At 39.9% G+C, this 22,814-nt stretch overlaps 1 protein-coding gene across 2 annotated transcripts in view; it reads right to left on the bottom strand.

Moving 5' to 3' along the window:
* Positions 1-17,164: 17,164 nt before the first annotated feature.
* Positions 17,165-22,814, bottom strand: part of CWC27 (CWC27 spliceosome associated cyclophilin) — a 261,252-nt gene continuing 255,602 nt past the window's right edge. The window contains exon 14 of one of the 2 annotated variants that reach the window (XM_012462277.3): positions 17,165-17,582. In XM_012462277.3, coding sequence (XP_012317700.1) covers positions 17,420-17,582 — 163 coding nt within the window. In that variant the 3' untranslated portion in view covers positions 17,165-17,419. The remainder of the gene's footprint in view (positions 17,583-22,814) is intronic. The other variant, XM_064376014.1, reaches the window with a different exon arrangement.

Here is a 22,814-nt window from a genome sequence, read left to right as displayed (position 1 = left end):
TAAATGGAAATAATATTTAAGTACTTGATAATACCTCCACTAGAGACTCTTTATGACCTTTAAAGCAATGTTTGAAAAAAGCACAAAAAAAGTTTCTGCCACAATATTAAGTGAAAAAGGTAGGCTACAAAATGATATAACATGACTAAATGATGTTAAAAACCTGAAGATCTGCTGTAAAGAAAAGGGGTGCGGGGGAGGTAGGAAGGAAATGCATCAAAATTAACAGAGGTTGAGTCTAGAGGGTGTGGGGCTTTGGGTGATTACTCTTTTCTTTGTAATTTTCCACGCTTTAAAAGAGCATGTCCTACTTTCATAATTACGGAAAAAAGAAAACCTTGAGCGTTTGCATTTAACCAGTCCGCAAAATCAATAAACAAGACGCGCTGTGGCCGGGGAACCCTGCGTTCCAGGGGCCGGCAGAGCGATCTGGCCGCAGCCTGTGGGAGGGGCGGGGTCCCCGGGACAGCCTCCCGGACTGGGGCCCCCAGGCGGCCCGCAGTCCTCAAAGAGGAGCCTGTTTTATCTCTGAGCAGAGATGACGTCACCCTAAGGAAACCAGAAAGTGCTGATTAATCATGAAGTCAGGACTAATCCCTGAAAAGAAGTCAGGTCGGGGCGAGGCCCGAGAGTGCCCCAGAAGAGATTGCAATCTCAAGACGCCGCGACAGGGCTGGGGTCTGGCCGGTCCCGCCCAGCCGGGACACCGCTGCGCCCCGCCCCCAAAGTCTGGCCCGCCCCTCCCCCACCTAGCGTCTCCCCGCTTCCCGCCTCCCCCGCGCACTCCCTGCCTGCCGCCTCCTGGAGGGTTCTCTGGCCGGCGGCCTGGGTGGCGCATGCGCAGCGGCGGGAGGTCTGCTCCCGACCCTGGCCGCCCACACGCTGCTGGTGGCCCGCCGCGGTCTCTCCCTGCAGGTTCTTATTGTACCGTGCAGTGGTCGCGCACCGACTAGCTGTGCTTTTAAACATGATTATCACCATGGCGGTGAGACAGTAGTTTGGCTGAGACCTGTTCCAGTACCCGAGCCAAAAAGGGTGAATTAGATCCTGCACCGTCACTGGAAGCCACTTCGAGAGGGAGACCATGCTTCTCAAATGTGGGTTTCACAGCCGCCAGTTTTATGGAGATCTGTACTATAGTCACATGTTATTCACGATCTTATTTTTATTACAGTTGGTTAAGGGATTTCATCCATTACTAGAACACAGCAATCCGCAGCTTTGGGGGTAACCCGGAGGCTCTGCGCCCGCTGCTGGGCGGGTGGCGAGGCCCCAGGTCTGGAGCCAGGCTGGAGGCGGCCGTGCCCCACGGCTCTTGTAATGAGAGACAGCAGGGGAAACTGTGGGCGTCTAGTAGCCCTGTGGCAGAACAGGTTGCTCATCCCTGGGGAGCCCTCTGAGGGATAAAAGACCTTGAATGCGATCTGCCTTTCTTTGCTAAAGCCCTCACACCCGTCCTGAGAGATAATTTGCATAAAAGCTGTCTGTGCCCTGGAGGAGAAAAGAAAGTGATTAAAAGAAGGTAGGGAGAGGGGTGGTCTGAGATGTCAGTAAGGATATTGGGCTGTGAAATACTTTGGTCTTATAAGTGGCTCTGCAGTATCTTCTAAGAAGAATCCTCTGTTAGGCCAGCCTCTTGTTTTCAGGCTGGTCAAGCAGAAAAGAATGGAAGTCCATTCACTGAGAAGCCACTCGGCCCCAAGGGACACTTCCGGAAATCTTGCCTTCACAGCATTTCCTCCTGCAACAGGTTCTTAGATTAACTTGGCCTGGTCGCGGTCAGTCTTGAAGGAGCTCCCACATGAGCCCTGGCAGCTCAGCGCCCAACTGCCCCATCCTGTGTTTGTCTAGTTGATTAGGCAAGTGTTAATCAGTGAACCACAAAGGTCCATGGTCCAGTGGGCAGGGTGTAAGAAAGTACCTGGAACACAGAGATGAAGGGAAATAGAGCTGGAGTTTGGGCCAGGTGGGCAGCACAGGCACCTCTCAACAATACCTCAGACATACTGCTCTGCTCATTTGTTTTAATCACATCAAGAATTGTCACAATCTTTCTGTTTTCTTTTTCTTTACAAAACTAAGGTCTCACTAAGGTTGCTTCATGAAGTTTACCAGTACAGTAAGTGCTACAGCATGTTAGATTGCCTTGGCAGGGAGAAGGGCCTTTTATCTGCTTTTGATCACTGTTGGGAGTCTCAGGCCTTTAAATCTTTTGAACTCAAATCCATTGTCCACACTAACGGCTACTGATTCTACAACCCCTGTTCTCGCTTGATTATATTTCTTTGGATGAAATATGATATCTTTAATGTTTTTTGGGCTCAAGGGGCTGAGCGTGGGGAGAAGAGGCTCCTAAGCCACAATCAGCAGCTTGATTCCCTGTCACCTGTTTGGAGCTTATGGTAACCAGAGTCAACAACTAACTGGATTTAGGAGAAACAGCAGCAGGTTTATGTAGCTCAGAAAGATAGTCCAGTTCCAAGACATGGGAGGAACAGATAGGGATGTTTGGTAGCTGCTCAAATCAGAGCTTCTCAAACTGATGTTTATCATAAGAATTACCCAGGTAGCTTTAAAAAGTATTGAGTCCCAGAGTTGGGAGTGGGACAGACATCTGTGTTTTTCAAAGTTTTTGAGTGATTCTAATGTCAGCCAAAGCAGGGCCTCTGGCTTATGGCTTGGGCCACCTCAAATCAGCAGCAGCACCCAGCTTTTGTGACACAGCATACATGGGATTGGGGTTGCTTTTAGAACCATAGAAGACTGATCCCTGGGGAGCCCTCTGAGGGATGAAGCTAAGAGCGTCCCAGGTTTTAGAGATAATTTTGGCTCAGTCTTCTAAAATTGTAGCCCTGATACTGGAGATGGCCTTAAGACCTGGGACTCAGAGCAGAAGGGATCTGGAAAGAGGACAGAAACATCTAATCTCCTGAGTAACCAGTAGGAAAAGCTTAGCAGGTACATAAAGCACCAAGAGAGGGTGTTGGGCTCTGGTACAAGAACCACCAGTGGTGAGAGTAACAGGAGAATCCAGGATGGCTGCACAGCTCTGCTGAGCCTACATCCATTTGGTTCCCTGCTCAGCCAGCAAAGAAGAGTATAAGGTAAAGTTTATAGGAGTCTGGAACCCAATATTAGACAAGGGTTCTATACTCAAGCTTTGGTTGAAGGAGGAAATAATATTATTAATAGATATTACTAAATGAATGCTGTTGTGGTTAGCATTTATTGGTCATTGTGCAAATCACTTTAAACTCAGAAAGTTTAAGTACATCCTCTCAGGACTCCCAGCTAGTTGATGGTAAGGACAGAACTTGAACACAAGGTCAGAGTGTGAGCTCTTTTGATGTCTGATTTCCCATTTCACAGGCCTGTTTACTTCCAGAAGGGAGTTGAACACAAGTTGAAGAGTCAGAGTGATGGTGAGACCAGCTCAGGGAGTAAATGTGGTAATGCTAAAAAATGCAAAGTGGAATTAATTTTAAAACTCACATCTTACATATTTACATTGTTGTTTCAATTTAGTTGCTCATAGTCTGAGATTTTAGTAGGTCCATGACATCTTAATGCCAACCTGAGGATTAGGTAGGAACATAATAAACAAGGCAATGGACGTAGGGGATGATTAAGTTCTAAATCATATTTTAATAAACAACTATTCATACTTTTCCAGAATCATTTAAAGGGAAACCAGAGTAATTTTGTTAGTAAAACCCTCACATTTTAGCAATGTCCTTGAAGTGCTCATCAACACTCAGTTTGAGTAGATTGGCAGTGAGTTGAAAATCGTGTCATCCTTGTAATACAGAGTCCAGTGAGGAAAGAGTGAAGGAAATGACAAAGTACCCTTTGGAGGATGATGACAGAAATGTACGTATGAAAATAATCACACCTTGGGGATCTTGGAGGGCCTGCACGCACTACCGATTACTCAACCGTTGTAAGGTCTCCCAGCATTAATCCATCTTGGCAGTAGGAAGGACATTACCAAATGACTACATTGCCTGCTGGCTTCTTCCAAGCTCCTGGCTGGAAAAGCAAATGAGTGACTATTCACCCTGGAAGATGGAATTGTTTCCTGTATAGAGTCTGCTTCATGGAGGTTCTTCAGGCAAGTAAACCAGGATATGAAATATTTTTTATGGACCACATTCCAGTAACTTCTGGAGCATCTAAATGCTGTCTTGGAAGCAGTTTCCTTAGGGTTTAACCAAGCATTAAACCGAGGTCAATGACAACCGAGGCCATTTTCTAGTTCTACAGTAATTCTAGGGGAAAAACTACTTGGTGTTTGAAGGTGCTTTAATGTTTTTAGGTCAATATTTACTTTACTTCCTGCATATAAGGTGGTTGGAGAAAAAGTGCATTTATAAAAAAGACAAAATAAAACCAACCCCTCCTCCCCTCCCGTTGGTGGGATGAGTTTTACTTACCAACAGTACGAAAAAACAGAGGATTAAAGACAAAGAGAGCTGGCATTCATATGTTGGAAGTCTCCTTTGAATGCCACAGATTTTTAAATGGCTGCCTTTTCTTCAGGTGGTTCTTGATGGGATTGTCAGGAGGGAAAAAAGGCCCTATTATTAAACAAATCTCAGGACACATTGAGTGTTTGGATAGTTAAAGGGAGTAAAGGAGAGCTACCATGTGCAAGAGAGGTGAATGTACCATTCCAGCACACTGCTAACCCTTGTTAACATAGAGGAGGTTTTCTTTGGAGAGAGACGCTAAATACATTATCTACATTATGCATATGGAGAGGGTTTACCCAGGAGCTTAAGGCAGGTCATGGACCATATTAGAATGTCATCCAGAAACCCAATGATGCCCCAGCCCAGTAGGTCATAAAGAGCTCATTCTTCAACGTGGGACCATCACCAACCTATAGAAGAGACACTGGCTACTTGTCTAGCCTACAGGGCTGGGAAGAATGTCTGTTCCTCATTTTACTAGGTGGCCACTGGATTGCAAGATTGGTGAAGGACCATCTTCCCTAGAGTGCTTCAGACAGTAGGGAGCCAGAAGCAGACAGCTGTAGTTCAGTGATTGCACCGAAGTCTCTTTAGTTCCTATGTAGTCTGACTTCTAGGTCTTTTTAATGAACAAGTCATGGGCCTCTGCAGATGACATGGAACAACATATGGCTCAAGTCACAGATGTCACTAAATAGAGAAGGCTGTGCCCTAAATTTTTACAGGAAGACGAGTATTTGACTGGAATCTTTGCTGTGGGAAACAGTGAAGTAGTGCAGGTTAAGACATGTGGAGCACACAGCACCTGCAGCTTCCACTTGCTAAATCCCTTAGCTCCAAGGACCATTTTATCTCAGGAAGGACTGACCAGATTCTTCAGAACTGAAGTCTAAGAAGGGAGTCCGTAGAAAACAGGTGCAGGACAAAAATTGCTGGTACAAAAGGGAGGAAGAGAATCAGGATTAAGAGAAGGCAAAGAGTTCCAAGAAGGTAGACTTGGATTTGGCAGGAAGAACAGCATGCGTGATTTTCGAGATGACTGTTTAACAGAATTTCCATAGGAGTCTAAGGAGCATTTGGGCTGGCTAGCAAATGCAGAAGACTGACAGTGAAGTGGGAGGGAGGAGGAGCTGAGCAGGTGAGCACTGCACAAGGGTGCCACATCTGAATAAAGGACATAATTCATATCACAAACAACATAGCTTTGATATTTAGCATGACAATTTTTCTTGTAGATTTAGTAGTGTTTCTTTTTAACAAAGTCAGTATATTATCACAATTTCCGGACATACGGAAGTAAAATGCCTTGGGGACCGGGTACCGTTTTCTAATTCATACTAAGGCAGCCTATAGGCTAGCAATACTCCTGAGACAAAAAAGCCCAAAAGCCTCAAAAGTCATTCCAAGATTCTACTAAAGTAGTAGAATCAATGAAATTTGCTAAAGAAGAATCTTCTGTTTATTTCTTACCCTGATCAATATTATGGTTCAGATGGAGATATTGAAGGTTAATATTTTTATGTGGGGGATAAGAAAGAGATCAATGGAAGTGAATCTTTCTCAGTTTTAACCTGTATTAGAACACAGATACTGATGTTGTATATGTTCTGAAAATTCCTAAGGGTTTACTTTTGCAATCCTATCTGGTCCTAACTCCTTCCCACTAGGGCATGAGACCATTTCCTATGGTTGCTAGATGTGATTTGAAGGTAGCAGGAATGGATAAGTGGGAAAGAATTATTACTCAAGTCAAAACCACTTGGCTTACATATAAAATCCTTGATGTGTTTCAAAAGCATCATTCAAAGCAAGTTAAAAATAGACTTTTCAATTGTGACATCGTAGGTAATGAAGAGCCTTTAATAAAATTCTCCCAATTTTTTGTTTTCTTTCCTATATCTTTGAGAAAAACAAGTTTAGGAAAATGAGTTGGGCTTAAAGCAAATGGAACCATAGTACCAGAAAAAAAAATCCACTAATCTTCTTGTAGGTGTAGTTTGTACTAAAAAAGAGGCACTTAGGGGATTATAGGTCAAGAACAAATGCTCTAATCTTGATGCTGTAATAGGGAATATTTCACTGATTAGCTTTTTAAATAACTAGTTTCTGTCTACTAAGTTTCAGGTCTTTCTTATAAAATAGTTGCTATAGGAAGGGTATATTTAAATACCTGGATAAATCACTCATTGTCTCAGTGAACCCAACTATTTTTTTTTTCTTATAAATAAGTGACTCACTTAACCTTGGAGCACTAGAAAGACTTACCAAGATCATTGATTGCATTTTCCCATCAGGTAAACATTGTGTTCAGGAAGGGGTGTAGTAGGCAGTTCTGGGAATGAGAATGGACAAGCTGTCTTACTTGTCTTGGCTTCTCTGATTGCATTGGTGTATTTGACGTTATGCAGTTTCTGTGAAAAATTTTGCATATCAAAGAATATGGTAAATTTACATAGGAGCTCATAACATAAAGAAATACCTAAGGGAATGTGACTGGTTAAAAAAAAAAGCCTATTTTGCCATTTTAGATTCTCATGTCCATTCGATGTTTTGCATTCTTTTAGCTTTCTGCTTTAGGGCAGTGTCTAAGTCTGATTTCTGATTTTCAGAAAATAGGCATCAGAATTAATTGGGGAAGGCTATTCAAAAAAAAAACAAATGCAACAGATTCCAGATCAATGGACTTGTCATTTCTGAGGCCTGAGAAAGTGATTTTGACAAGATTTTCTGCCCCTCCACTGCCTGCAGGGTGATTCTGAAGCACATTAATACATTTATGACTTCACATTCTGTGTTGTCAGGAGCAGGGTGGAGATAGATACTTAATTCAGTACCAACCCATGAACAAAGACAGATTAGCCTCTATTGAAGATTCTTTCTCTGTTGAAATAAACAAAGGAGTAATTTGAGAAAACTTGAGTGTATTTATAAAGGGCATACAACTGGCTGTGTGGGCTAATAGGCCTGTGGCTAAAAATATTTGAAACTGCAAATTTGCAAAACCAAGTATATAGATATTGAGAATTTTAAAAAATAAGATGGCGTATATACTACCGTATAATGATTATAGTTTAAATCCTAATAAAGTGGAATTTGTGACTACAAGATAAACTTGATTCTTTTTTTTTTTTTTTTTTTGAGACAGAGTCTCACTCTGTTGCCAGGCTGGAGTGCAGTGGCACGATCTCAGCTCACTGCAACCTCCGCCTCCCGGGTTCAAGTGATTCTCCTGCCTCAGCTTCCCAAGTAGCTAGGACTACAGGCGCATGCCACCATGGCCAGCTAATTTTTGTATTTTTTAGTAGAGATGGGGTTTCACTATGTTGGCCAGGATGGTCTTGATCTCTTGATCTTGCGATCCGCCTCCCTCGGCCTCCCAAAGTGCTGGGATTATAGGCAGGAGCCACCAAACCTGGCCATCTTGATTCTTATCAAATAAGATAATTGAAATTTTAAAAAGTTCTATGAAATATCTAATCTAAGACTTGTGCATTTTAAAGTTTCATAAATTGGAGATTTAAAAAGGATTATAAATTTCTGAATTCAGCCTTTTATTCCTGCCTGTTAACAAGCTTCTCTAATACAAATCTGTCAAGTAACATAGGTGCTGTGCAATTTCTCATAATCTCATTTTATCGAATTTACTTACCTAGGCATCTTAGTTTTTTAAGACTTCACTGAAGTTGGGTCTACCTGGTAATCTGAATGTAGCATTCTTGATCACTTCATGAAACTGGGCTTAAAAGGAAATCAATTTAGGTAGCACTAAAATAATTAAGGAACCTTAATATGAGGGTCATATTGTGGTCTCTGATTTCCCTCTGCCTGTAGACCTGGCTGTAGCCCTTGGATTGGAGGCTGCGGGGAGGGGTCTCTTGGTTCATTACTGTGGCGAGGCTGACAGCGGTTGCTTTCCCAGGCCTCAGAGTTTCCAGCCTTGGGGTGATGTGCAGTTTCACTCCCTTGTCTAGCCCATCACGATTTCCTGTTCTTTTTCTGTAATGTTTTTCAGATCTGCTTCTTCCTGTTGCCTTCCCAGGCCTGGTTCTGGTCCAGGCTCTAATTACCTCACACACACCTGCACTCTTCTAATATCCTCTTTCCTGTCTACAACTTTTCTTTTCACCATTTTTTTTCCTTCCCTCTTCACACAGAATTCTCTTCCTTAAGCATCGTTTCCATCACACTCCTCTTCCAGCAGCTACCAATTTCATCAAATCCAATCTCCAGGTCCTCTCCTCCAAATCCCACCTCTTTGCTTGGGCCTTCTATCTCCTCTACAGCTGGACTGTGCTTCAGCCAAGCAAACGGCCTGACACTATGTCTATACAATGCTATAACATCTGGTTAATCCAGTCGACTCTGTCAAATCTTCAGTTAATCATCTGGATGTTTTGTCTACAAGATGCCAAACATCTGGATTGACTGAAGAAATTCACTGCATTGATGGAGGTTTCTTGCTTTTTTTTTTTAAACTGAGTTGACCAGATGTTTTGGCATCGTGTAGACACATTGCTGTCTCTAACATTTGTCTTAATAGCTTGTCTGAACGACCTTCTCCCCACCTGGAACATGACCTGTCTTCTCAATGGCATGCTTTCCCTTTTTTTCAAATTCTGGTCAGAATTGTGTCTGCCACAAAACAGTTCTAGATTAATCCCGCCAAACCCATCTCTTGCTTCATTCTGGCATTCACTTAGTTTCTACATGTATAATTCTTTTCAACTGAAATCATTGTGTTTTGTCTTTTTATTTTTGGGCATTGTCTTCTTCCTCAACCCGATTAGATCCTAAACTCCAGAGGTGAATCCAAGGTATATAATGAAAACGGTTGGGCTTGTGTAGTGAGAGGCTCAGCAGTCCAGTGGCAAAGGGCAGAAACTCTGGAAGTCAGTCTTGTTTTGTACTCCAGCTCCTCTGCTTATCAAGTGACTTGGACAAATTATTTAATTTCTGTAAGCCTCAAGTTTCTTCCTCGTTTGTGACATAGAAACAGTATTAGGCTGGGCACAGTGGCTTATGCCTATAATCCCAGCACTTTGGGAGACCAAGGCCAGGAGTTCAAGACCAGACTGGCCAACATGGTGAAACCCCGTCTCTACTAAAAAATACAAAAATTAGCTGGGCATGGTGGCTCGTGCCCATAATCCCAGCTACTTAGGAGACTGAGGTAGGAGAATTGCTTGAACTTGGACCCTGGAGGCGGAGGTTGCAGTAAGCCAAGATCACCCCACTGCACTGCAGCCTGGGCTACAGAGCGAGACCCTATCTCAAAAAAAAAAAAAAAACCAAAAAAACAGTAATAGAGCCTCCTTCATAGAGTTGTTTATAGGAATTAAATGAGTTAATACAGACAAAGTGCTTAGACAAGAGTCTGGCATCAAGTAAATATCCATTAAATGTTAGCATTTATCACTACAGGGTCTTTACCTTTGTAAAAGCTTGGTTTCTTGTCTATTCTTTCTTTTGACTGTAACAACACCTTGACAGGTAGGTAAGGCAGCTGTTACTGTTCCCATCTGAGACAGGAGGAACAGATGTCAAGAGGTTGTATCATTTGCCTATTAAATCAGTTGCAGGTCTAAAGCCTTACAGCCTTGCTTTCTATACATCACATGCTGGTCCTCAGTTCTTCGTAATCTCAGGACTTACAGCCCATCTGTGACAATGTGTCTTATGTTAAACGAGAAAAAGACTGTGGTGAGATTTCCCTAAAGTTACATTTATTCAATTGTTAGAGCAGTCCCTGAAGTGAGGTTGTATCCTTCCTTCATTTTTAATATACGTGTCCTATCTTTATGAAATGATGGTGACATTAAACTATAAAATACGTAATAACCCTATATTGGATCCCGAGGGGTTTAGTCATTAATCCAACAAATATTTATTAAGTGTCTGTCTACTATTTGTTAGGCAGCGTTCTAGGCACTGGAAAAACAGTGAACAAAACTGACAAAAATCCCTTCCTTCATGGAGGGCATTCTAGAATGGGAGATGGATGATAAAGAATAAATTAACCTCTCTAAGGCTCAGTTTCCTCATCTGTACAATTGATAGTAAGAATCCCTGCTTCGTGGGGTTGTTTGTAAGAATTAAATAAGCTAATAAGGCAAAGTGTGTGGGAGTTAATAGCGCTATTGAATACAACTTAACAGGGAGATTTGAGAAACTGAGCATGTGCAAGGGGTGACTGGAATTTTAAAGTAGAGTGATTATTGTAGGCCTCATTGAGAAGGTGCCATTTGAGTAAAGACTTGAAGGAACTGAGGGAGAGGGCCACGTGGACATCTTGGAGGGGAGTATTCCAGGTGGAGGGAATAGCCACTGTAGAGGCCCTAGGATGGAACACACCTAGCTTATTTGATGAACAGCAGGAAGGATAGTGTGACTGGTGCAGAGTAAGTGATGGAGAGGAGAAGGTAGCAAGAGAGAAAGAGAAACAGAGGAAGAGGCGGTAACTACATAGAGCCTTAGGCCATTGTAAGGACTTGGGCTTTACTCTGAATTAAATGGGGAGCCACTGAAGGGTTTTGAACAAAGAAGTATAACAACATGACTTGTTTTAAAAAATATAACTGGGCTGGGTGAGATGGCTTACACCTGTAATCCCAGCACTTTGGGAGGCTGAAGCGGGTGGATCACCTGAGGTCGGGAGTTCGAGACCAGCCTGACCAACATGGAGAAACTAAAAATACAAAATTAGCGGGGCGGGGTGGCGTATGCTTGTAATCCCAGCTACTCAAGAGGCTGAAGCAGCAGAATCGCCTGAACCCAGGAGGCAGAGGTTGCAGTGAGCCAAGATTGTGCCATTGCACTCCAGCCTGGGCAACAAGAGCAAAACTCTGCCTCAAAAAAAAAAAAAGTTTAGCTGGCTTCCATGTTAATAGTAAATTGTAGGAAAAAAAGGTGAAAGTTTATTATAGCAGTCCATGTGATAGTTGATGGTCCCTTTAACAAGGGTGGTAGCAGTGGGAAGTGGCAAATAATGGTAAAATTTTGGAAATTCTGAAGGTGGAGTCAACAGAATATCATAACAGACTGAATGTGTGAGATAAAGACAGAAATCCAAGCTATTTGGCCTGAGCAACTGGAAACTGCATTATGGGCACTGCCCATAATGGAGATGGGAAAATTGCAGAGGAAGCAGGTTTAGTGGAGGCAGGGCTGGGAAGTGTAGATGACAGTTCCATTTTGGACATGTCAGGTTTGATGGACATTATGGAATTTCACTCTGAAATGGATCTAGTCCTCACATGATATCATGTATAGCTTTTCTAAATTAATTTAAAAATCACTTGTTGAATTCTTCTGTTCCTTGGGAAATAGTATCCCATTCTTAATCAGTCTATTCACTTACGCCAATAATATAGTATCATTACAAAGTTTTGTAATATAAATAAAATGGTCATATCTCTCTTATTCCAAATAAAGTACTTTCTTAAAATTGCAAATTAAAAAATAATACACACCACACAAAAAGAAGGAAACCTTCAGATTGTAAGTTTACTCGTTAACTATTGAGAATGAACCATAGAGCATATTGTCATTTCTTCTCTATATATGGTATGCTTCATTTCAAATACATATATATATTTTTTTGAGGTGGAGTCTTGCTTTGTCACCCAGGCTGGAGTGCAGTGGCACAGTCTCAACTCACTGCAACCTCCGCCTCCCATGTTCAAGTGATTCTCCTGCCTCGGCCTCCTGAGTAGCTGGGATTACAGACGCGTGCCACCACACCTGGCTCATTTTTGTATTTTTAGTAGAGAGGGGGTTTCACCATGTTGGCCAGGCTGGTCTCGAACTCCTCACCTCAGGTGATCTGCCCGCCTTGGCTTACCAAAGTGCCGGGATTACAGGCCAGAGCCACCTCTCCTGGCCGCAAATATATTCTTATTAAAGTGTTTGAATATTATAATAAATCTCTAGAGTAAATTCAGAAAATAAATAGGAAAGTCACTTAAGAGTGCCCTGGTTTTAAAATTATCCTGATTACTTAAAAAAAGTGCTATAACTTTAGCAGCGACTATCATTTTTGGCATCAGGAGAATGAGAAAATAATAATTTCCTAAGAGACCAAGAACACCTTCTTTTTGACTAGTGCTGCGAAGAAAGCCTCCGGAAGATGTTTTTACGGATCAAGTAACATGAATTAGTGCCATGATCTAATCTTAAGTAAATAATTCCCAGCAGATGTGGAAAAGAGAGAGACCAGACTCCTGTCTGCATTTCATTTAGAAACCAGTCATCTTTTCTTTTCAGGTAGGATTTCTCACCCCCAACCCAAAATACAGTTTAAAATAAATTAAATGATGAATTTATACATTATCACTTATTTGGAATAATTCAAAGAACAATAATTACATTTCTTTCCTTTCCCCACCCCATGCTGTTCCCCAAACCCTCCCCCACCCCCCGTAAGATTTGGTTGCTTCTTGAATTGAACATATGACTAACTGGGGCAAAAAACACAAGTGGGGGAAAATAAATGTGAGGCAGGTGGTTTTGAAAAACTCCATCAACAGAGAATCTAAAGATATAAACTGTCGTAAAAATGTAGGGTACAGATATTGCTAGAACTTAGGACTTGATCAAATTGTGAAGTAATTACATAAAATAGAAATATGCATGAAGACTATGATCCTAGCAAAAGGTTCAAACCTTTGTGTAAGTTCTTTAGTGCCAATGCAAGAGTTACTGTATAAGCTTTTAGCTAGCATGAAAACAGAATTGGGAGAAATAACCAGTTTACTGGAGCTACTTTTGGTGGCTTAAAATCTGCCATGATGAGAGGACTTATGCTGTGGAAATCAGTAAGTGCTGCAAATCAGGGCTCTTCTTTCCTTTATAAAGGAGAGCTGGTTGATCAGCCTACCAATGAAAACAACTTTCACAGGGATTTCCACAGGGATGAATGAAATTCTTAGCACCTGTCACAAAGATCTTCCCCTATAGCTTTGGCGGTGGTGATAGCAATTTTAGGGAATAACTATATGTTTCCTTTCTATACACATAGGACTTCTAAAGCCCATCCTAGTAAGATTTGGTGTTTCATTATTTGTCTCAGAATTCAAATTTCATCAAGCCTTATTAGAAAAGATTTCTCTACAAAATGGTTCCTGTTTCACTTGTCTTCATTAAAAGCTAAAAGAGATAAAATACACTTGGGACAGGAAAACTTCCTGCTTTCTAGTAAGCAGAATGGAACCACTTGATAAACTGTTTAGAGTTACTGGAACAGAGTCAAAGCCATAGAGAAACTAGACCTGCTTTTTTTGTGTGTGTGAATGACAGCGTTAAAGAATGTAACCTCTCTTAACTTCTCTACACCTCTTACAAACAAATTGCTTATACTGATACAACCCTCAATGGTAACTCACTTCACACCTCCATTTTCTTTCTCGTTATCACCAAGATTAAACAGCATGTTTGGGCATTATTTTGCATTTATCTAACCTTTTCCATAGAGGCCACACTGCTTCAACAGAACAGGTTTATGTACCTCACACGTCAGATCTTATCAAGGAACTTGGTAGTGACAGCTTGATAAGAACATCATGGCTTATTGAACTTGTTCTAAAAACAACAGCAGCAAACCACTCATCTCCTCACACTTTTTAATGACCTTGTTCTATTAGATGACCTTTAGATGCAGCAGATGCAATTACTGTGTGGCCTCAGATGATACAGAGTGCTGAGGGTATGTGTATTACACCATTTTGTATTCACCTATGGCTTTGGTGGTGGTGGTAGTGATTCTGGGGAATAAATTAATAAATGTTTCTTTCTACAAACCCAGGACTTCTAATACCCATCCTAGTAAGATTTGGTGATTCATTATTTCTCTTGGAATTCAAATTTCATCAAGCCTTGCATTTTGTATTATATCATTAAACATTCTAGAGAGATCTGCATTTGCCTCAATTACCTATTGAGAAAGGAGAGATCTGGGGGTAGTTTTAACTTTCACCTTGCCAATCACTTCAACCAAAGAGAAAAACTGGTTTGTCATAAAATGAGAAAAAAAAAATTGCTGGGAGTTGTTTGCTCCTCAGAATGTGCAGCACTGTTATAGACAATAAGAATGCTAACACATATAGCAAGGAAGAAATGTAAAAAATGAAACAAACAAACAAACAAAAATGCTAACATACTTCCTTGTCTTAGGGTAACATCCCTAGGGTAAGACACATAAAGTAAAAATAATCCCAAATATGAAATTAAAAATTTAAAGACTAATTTTCTAACATGTTTTTGGTTTTTTTGAATTTTTTTGTTTTGGCAATTCATTTGGCTCCAATACATTCCTGTGACATTTCCAAAAGCTTTACTATGAACACATTTCATACAATATTGAACAGATAATTTAACTACATTTTTAAGCTTTAAAAAAATTATTATTGCTCTTATTCAGTTAAGGTTATGGTGAATTTTATTATCATGGTGAAGTTCTTCTGATAAGATTCTAATCACTATGGAATTTCAGATCTTTCTGCTCCTTGTGGTTAAAACAGGATGAGGAGCATTCAACTGAACTGAGGTTTTAATTTTGTCATTCAGTTATCTTTTTATTTATTTATTTTTTTTGAGACGGAGTTTCGCTCGTTACCCAGGCTGGAGTGCAATGGCGCAATCTCGGCTCACCGCAACCTCCACCTCCTGGGTTCAGGCAATTCTCCTGCCTCAGCCTCCTGAGTAGCTGGGATTACAGGCATGCGCCACCATGCCCAGCTAATTTTTTGTATTAGTAGAGACGGGGTTTCACCATGTTGACCAGGATGGTCTCGGATCTCTTGACCTCGTGATCCACCCGCCTCGGCCTCCCAAAGTGCTGGGATTACAGGCTTGAGCCACCGCGCCCGGCCCCAGTTATCTTTTTAAACCTGCAAATATTATTCTCTAGCATGTGCCCTGGAGGTCTGTGGTTTCCTCTGTTTCGGGATAACACTGCACTGGTTAAGGTGGACACAATCCAGGAGGAATGGTAGAGAAACCATAGGGTACTTCAACACAGATTTAGTGGTAATACATTTCAGAATAACCAACAGAGACTTTGTGAGTTTGGAAGATGAAATTCTGTTTTCTCTGAAATAAAACCAATATTATAACCTTTTTGGTGAGGGGAAGATAGGGCATACTTCCAAACACTGGCTTATTTTTGGGGTGACTTTGAGTATGACCACCCTGCATTTGGGTGGGTTGACATTTTCCCAGAGCACCTCTATCATAGCCCTCTCCTCCTCTTTGAAGTTCTCTTGTTCTTCCTGAAGCAAAATAGAAACGGTTTTTGTTAGTATTGGGGGGGTCCTTCTGTCTTCTCACCTCTGGTTCCAGATATAATCATAAAAAAATTGTGAAATATTTCAGTTGTTTCAAAATGTACAGAAGATGAGAACTGAGTACCCATCATCTAACACTTAAAAAAATATATATTGCAAACACAAGTGAGCTCCTTGTGAATTCCTTCTCAGAGGCAACCACTATTTCCACGTTTTTATACTTTTCTACATATATGTACATCCATAAACAATATGTCATAATGAATTGTGTGTCTTAATTTTTATATTGGTGGTTTCCTTTTTTCCCACATTATTTTAAAGATTTGCTACTACATATAGCTCTGATTTACGATTTTCACCTCTTATGCCATAGGATGAGTATTCAACAACTTATTTATCCATTCTTTGGTTGATGCTTTAATGTATAACTTAGTACTCCTCTCCTTGAGCAATATTGCGAGAATTTCTTTAGGATTCCTAGGACCTAGGATTGGAATTTTTGGGTTATTGTATATACACATTTTTAACTTCACTAGATATTGCCAATATCAAAAGAGGTGGAACCACCAGCAGTAAGGCCCACCCATCTGTTTAATGAGCCCTCAAGGTTCAAAGTTTCAGATTCAGTAGTCTGAAAGAGAGGTGGTAGTGGTGGGTAGTATGGCCAAGAAGTTACATTTCTGATATGATCTGAAGTGATGCTACTGCTTTAGTGTAGCATCTGGGATTATATTCTGAGAACCAGTGTTCTATGCTCTAGAGAAAGCCTATTAGATTACATTCTGAAAGAGAGAGCTGATGAAACACAATCTGAAAAGAAGTAGCTGGTGAGGTTTTATCAGGTTAGTGAAATTAGCCTGTGATATAATTTTAGCATTCAGACTGTTATAATAAAGATAATATACAGTAAATAACCAGTATGAATGGTTGTCATCAAAAGTTAAATTCTTAATGAGTTTTTATTGTCAGAATGGGACCTCTGCATGTGCTCTTGGTATTGCTGTGCTGAGAAGGACAGAGGAGTAGGCAGGGGGCCAGGTGTCAGACTGGGCATGCAGTGAGCCTGGCTGATGTTACTTAGAGTGTTAAAGTATCTTGACTGTGTCCATAAAACCCAGGCACTGGCCTACATGAAGGTGTGAATGTTCACTTGGGGGTTCCTCAAGACTAAAGGCATGAGGCTGGCTTGGATATTCTGAAATATTTATATGCAAAAAACCTCACCCATATTTATATTCTATTTTTTATTTATAATCTTTTATTATACTCCAGAGTTAGTGAAAGGGAGGTTTCCCACAATATTCTTTCTGTAAGAACTTCTTATTAAAAAATCTTGAAAAGGAAGCCTTCCCATATTTTAGGGTGAAAGGACACAAACAGGTTTGCATAGTCTGCAAATGGTTAACATGAACGTGGAAGGAAAATTATTTTATTTCAGATTTAGCAATATAAAAGGTCAGTTAGGAAAAAATGCATGTACTGGTAAGTAAAAGCATTTACTTACATCATTCCACAATTTGCAAAACAAGATAATTGTTTTTCAAAACCAGACAACAGGTTCGGAAATACTTCTTTTCACACCCCTAAGTGATGCTGTTGGGAACAATGGCTGTTACAAGGCCATTGCTGGCACATTTCCAGCAAGTTCTGGTTATTGTTATTCTTATTTTATCTTCTTTCTTTTTTCTCTCTCATCAGCTTTTTGCTTTCTTCCCTTCTCCTTTTATTCACTGGATTCCGAGGATCGTAGATTTCAAATGTATCTGAGTCTTGCATGCTTGCATCTTTCACTTTTCTGCTTTTATCCTCAAACTGAAGTACATGTGACATCCTAAAGAGGGAGAGAGATGGTTCAGTGATTCTTGCCTGGGAACTTAAAGTAGAAATTCTGTACTCTACTATCATTGGCATAATGAACCATAAGCGTACGGAACACCAAGATGGGTTTGTTGTTTACTAGTGCTTACACCACATGGAAACCAACTTCTCAGAAAACTCTTAAATTTGAAAAACATATCTGGAGTTTGTTCTGTTGGTTTATATTTCTAGTAGAGTATCTTTGCCTCAGTTTTCACTTGAGGTTTCTCCCCTGATGGGAGGTTAAAAGAGTTCTATACAGAAGCGTTCCTCAAAGTAAACTCAGAGGACACTGCTTCCTTTAAAGAACACATTCCTTGAGCCAGAGTGAGTCAGGTTGCAGAACAAAACTCAAGACAATAAACCAGTCCTATCTGATTTTAAAAATTTTCAACAGTTACATGGGTCAAGAGTAGGGAATACATTACGCTAATTTAAAAATGATGTTCAAATGGTGTTATGACTCCCTTTCCTGGGGAATTGCTGGTTTAAAAAAATATTTTCTTCATACAAAAGGAAACTAAACTTTTGACATAACTCTATGGACTAATTTCCTTCTATTGTTGATTACAACAAACCTAACCAGCCCTGCTCTCTTACTTCATCAAAAGCTTACTGGTCTTAAGGTATCAGCATATGCTGGAATCCTAAGAGGTCATAAGCTGGCTATCTTTAGGATCAGTGAAATATGTTAGCAATTATCTGTGCCCCATACGAGGTGTCAGGAATAAACAGGGAAGTCAAAAGAGCAGACTTTCGAACAGTTGAATGAATTTGGAAAGAGAAAAGTTCAATTTTTAAACAAATAAAACTCTTAAGTCCTTTCCTACCAGTTATACCCTATACACACTTTTCTTCATCACAGCAGATAGGGTTAAACTGTAGTATTAATACTTCTTATATGCCTGTTGTAACTTTCAGATGAAACCCAAATATGATGCTAATATCTTTTGCCCCATATAAGCGGAGATCTGGGCAGTAAGTAGGCAGTGGTGAAGATCCCTCATCCTTTTCTCCCTACAGCAGCAGAAATTATGAGTGATATTTACTTGTGTGGCAAACTCCCATGGATATACCTAGATTTTAAAGAATCCTAAAAAGATTTTAGGAGGGAAATAAAATGTCACAATTTTAGTGATACCATCATTACTAAGGGTTCAGTAGCTGCTACTCACCAGGGCTGATGAGTTGAGGCTTATGTACCATTTCTACCTTCTTTTGTCCCACCTAAGAAAGCTTACTGGAATGTAGTAAGTAGGAGTGATATATATGGATGATCTAGAATCTACTTTAATTTACTGAATGACTTAAGTCACATTCACATTTTTATACTTCATTATTATTATATTATTTTTGAGAGAAGATCTTGCTATGTTGTCCCAGATGGTCTCAAACTCCTGGGCTCAAGTGAGCACCTTGTCTCAGCCTTCCAAGCAGCTGGGATTACAAGCACATGCCACCATGTGTGGAACTGTATTATTAATGATACATTATTTGTATCAAATTTAATAACTGATCTCAATACCTGAACATGCTATTTCACATGTGGAGTTGCCAAGATTTTATCTTCCATTCCTTTAGTAAACACCTTCATTTAAAAATATGTATTGTATAATCATTGCAAAGTCTAATATTCTTGTGCTTTCAATTTCCTACAGTGTTTAGATATTAGCTTCTGAAAGTAAGACAATCTCTAACTCCCAGAAAAAGGCTGACTGTTCTACAGTCATGGTATTAAGTAAACCACTAGAATCAGTTGGAAAAACAATTAAACCAGATTTAAGCAATTAATGATGTCTCACCAAGGTCTAAATGATCAGTGACAACTCACTTCAGTAAATACACCTCTGAAAGCCAATTAACCAGTGATAGCCACATGCTTTTGAAAGTTGGCCCATCAGCTGCAGACTCACTCCAGTGAATATGCTTCTGAAAGCCAGCCCATCAACAATAGTCTCTTTTGAATAATGGTGCTTTTGAGGCTAATAGCTACACCTAAACAATTCCTGACCCCAAAACACTATGTAAAATTTGCCACCTGCTTTGCATAGAGACACTGTGCCTAAAAGCACAGCTCTTCTTTACTTAAGTAATAAATTAAGCCTTTTTCCCCCAGTTATTGAGAGGTAGCCTTTTTCTTCAACACTTCTTATAGTCTTTGCTGCATCCCCTACAAAATACACTCTTTAAAATTGTAATATTACCACTGATGAGGAGTAACTGCAGAAGAATGGTAGGACTGTCCTGTTAAAGGTCCTTCACCACACATCATGGGGAGTCTAGACCCCTCTACTGCACTTCAGTACATGCTTAGCAGCAGCTTTCCAAGTGCTTATGGGCTGGCTGTGTTGATGTCTAATCCATCACCAGAAAGTGTAGCAAGAACCATATGCCCTTTAAAACAATTTCATCAATACTCCTGGACTGATAAGAGAAAACAAACCTACTATCTTATTAATACCTCTTCATATACATATTCTTCTATTTAAAAAATTATCCTGTTCTCTGCCCAGAAGTACAGATGGTTTTTGGAATATCCATTTCTAGGGATATTACATGGATTCTCGATGTTTCAAAAATGACTTGATCAGAAAGTTGCCAATTAAGAATATAAAAAGGCACCTTCTTACTTTCTATGCCATGAGAGAATCTTGCAACTATTGGATTTAGTTGGCTCTGGTATAAAAAATGAATTCTAGACACATGAATAACAGCACAAAGTCCGCAAGAAGAAACAGATTTCCTTACAAATTTGAAAAAAACCATAGAGCCGTAAGTTAAAGGAGCTGTCTTTTTCAACTGTTTGTTTCATTCACCACTGCATTAAGCAAGTTCAACATTTTGATTAATAACAAACCTAAACCCAGAGGAAAGAAAGGGCTATCAGCTTACAAACTACTTCAGCTTTAATATCATAATACTTAGCATGGCTGGTTATTTGGCAATAATATTTAATCTTTAAGAGAAATAAAAGCATAATCAAAATGCTTCATCCATTTATCTTTCAACATGCTTTGGTCACTTCATTTTGAAAAGCAAAACAAAACAGTTATTATGATTTTCAGCATAATAAATTCCTGACCTACGTGCCTCTATAAATCACAGACTGTATGAATTGAAAGCGTGCCTGCACTTTACGGTCTCCTATGAGGATACACAAGCAGACATAGAATACAGACTTAACTTGAGTACAGGGGGTCTGATAGTTTACAATCGTGTATGTCCCAATAACTCTATCCACTCTGTGGCTGGTTATGGAATTGGCCCAAGAAGAGTAGTGAATTTTTTTGGAATTAATTACACACTGATCATTTACATATGAAAATTGTAGAGCTTGTTCACTTGAATGCAAAAATAAAAATTTAGGTTTGATTAATAAAAAATTTCACATAGGCTCAGATTCTCAAATAACATTGACTTTATAGTGTGTTACAGAAATAGGGAGGCTTACTATTTTCACAGAGGTTGTGTTTGACAGGAAAGTGATTTTTTGTTGTCTTTTTTATTTTTGGTATGGGACTGTGTAAAATTATAAACAGAAGTAAACAACTGATTCTTCAAAAAGGACCGAGACCTAGACTGACCTCACTAACTTGATATCCAGTTTTTAAAGTTCTTCCTCAATTGTGAAATAGACTAAAATACGATAGCAATTTGTATCAGTGGGAAATATCAAGAGAGGAACTCATTCTCAGACACACAATAAGTAGCCCAATATAGAATTCCAACATTAGCAATTCATTTCCAATTTAAATGCACTTAAATTATTTATACTTATATAATGTAAACAGTTATATTTTTCATTGGGAATTCTATAAATCTCTCCTTCCCACATCCAAGCCACCCTAACTTAGGAACTTACCACCCAATCCTAAGATTGTTGCAGGTGTCCTAACTGTTCTATATCTGTACTACTTCCTTCCTAGATCCAAAGCTTAAAAAATAATCTTTCTTACACGTTTCCTTTATAGCATTCTTTTGATCAGAAACTATCGGTTATCATATTAGACTGAACTAAATACCTCAGTCTGATTCTTAAAAACCCTCCAACAACTGGCGCTTCCTATTTCACCAACCTTATTTCATTTCTTTCATCAAGTCTCCTCATTTTGTAATTGCCTGTTTACTTAATTGTGAACAGACTCAGTTGTCTGAGATAGTTTGAGTCTCGTTCACTGTTGCATCCCCAGTGCCAAACATGGTGATTTGTGCTGGGAATAAGGCCTCAGACCCTTTGTACTGGTCAGGCCTGTTGGCTGGTACTAGAAGGATTGCTAAGCTAACAGTCAATTTCCTTTTGTGTGCAGAGACTGTCTTATATTTTGATGATAAACTCCCTAAACCATCTCCCAGACTCTGCAGAAAGTCTTAGGCTCAGCGTAAGTCCACCTTTTCATGATCTCTCATAGCTCAGCAAATACTGGTAGTTGCTTTTCCACTCATTCATATTAGTGATTGATTGCTAGTTTTTATTCCCTTAATAGACTGCAGTGGGAACATGCCTTAGGTTCTTTTCCATCTCCTATAGCACCTGATGTAGAACTAGAGAGAAGGCCCTTTTTAATTTTTATTTTTTAAAGCAATGTTTCTCAAAGCATAGTTCTAGAGCCCCTGCATCAGATGCAGGTTGCATGTTAAAATCACCAAGTAGCTTTAAAAACTATCAGTGGTGGGCTTCCAACTCCAGAGTTATTGATTTAATTGTCCTGGGATGGGGTCCCAGCATTAGTAATTTAAAAAAATGTTCCTAGTTATTTTTAAATGCAGTCAAAGTAAAGGGCACAGAAAAAAAGCTTAAGAGCCTTTATGCTTTCAGATTGATTGATTTCATTAGCCCTTTGTCCTTGCCCCTTCAGAGATGGAGAACAGCTGGTTCCTAATGACAAACTACTTGAAGAAACTCAAGTAGCCTCTGAGTCTATTATTTGAACTGAATAATCTCAAGTGCATTATTTATTTCTTATATATGTGATTTGAGGATAAGGCAATGAACTAGACTCAATTATTCATTCAAAATACATCTGGGGGCTTTTAATGCACGATGCCAATGCTGGACACTGGTGAAACAAAGCCAAATATGACCCAGGCCCTACTCTCATGAAGTAGACGGTCTGTAAGAACATACAGACACCACGATGTGGCAAATGCACAGTTTGGAATTGCCTGCAAAGTGTAAGACAACAAAAATAGCACCCACTGACGCAGC

The sequence above is a fragment of the Aotus nancymaae genome, unplaced genomic scaffold, assembly GCF_030222135.1.
Source record: "Aotus nancymaae isolate 86718 unplaced genomic scaffold, 86718_ANA_hifiasm-v0.15.2.pri h1tg000014l, whole genome shotgun sequence".
NCBI classification, from domain to species: Eukaryota; Metazoa; Chordata; class Mammalia; order Primates; family Aotidae; genus Aotus; species Aotus nancymaae.
The sequence above is the reverse complement of the archived record's forward strand: the minus strand, read 5'-3'. Positions and strand labels throughout refer to the sequence as shown.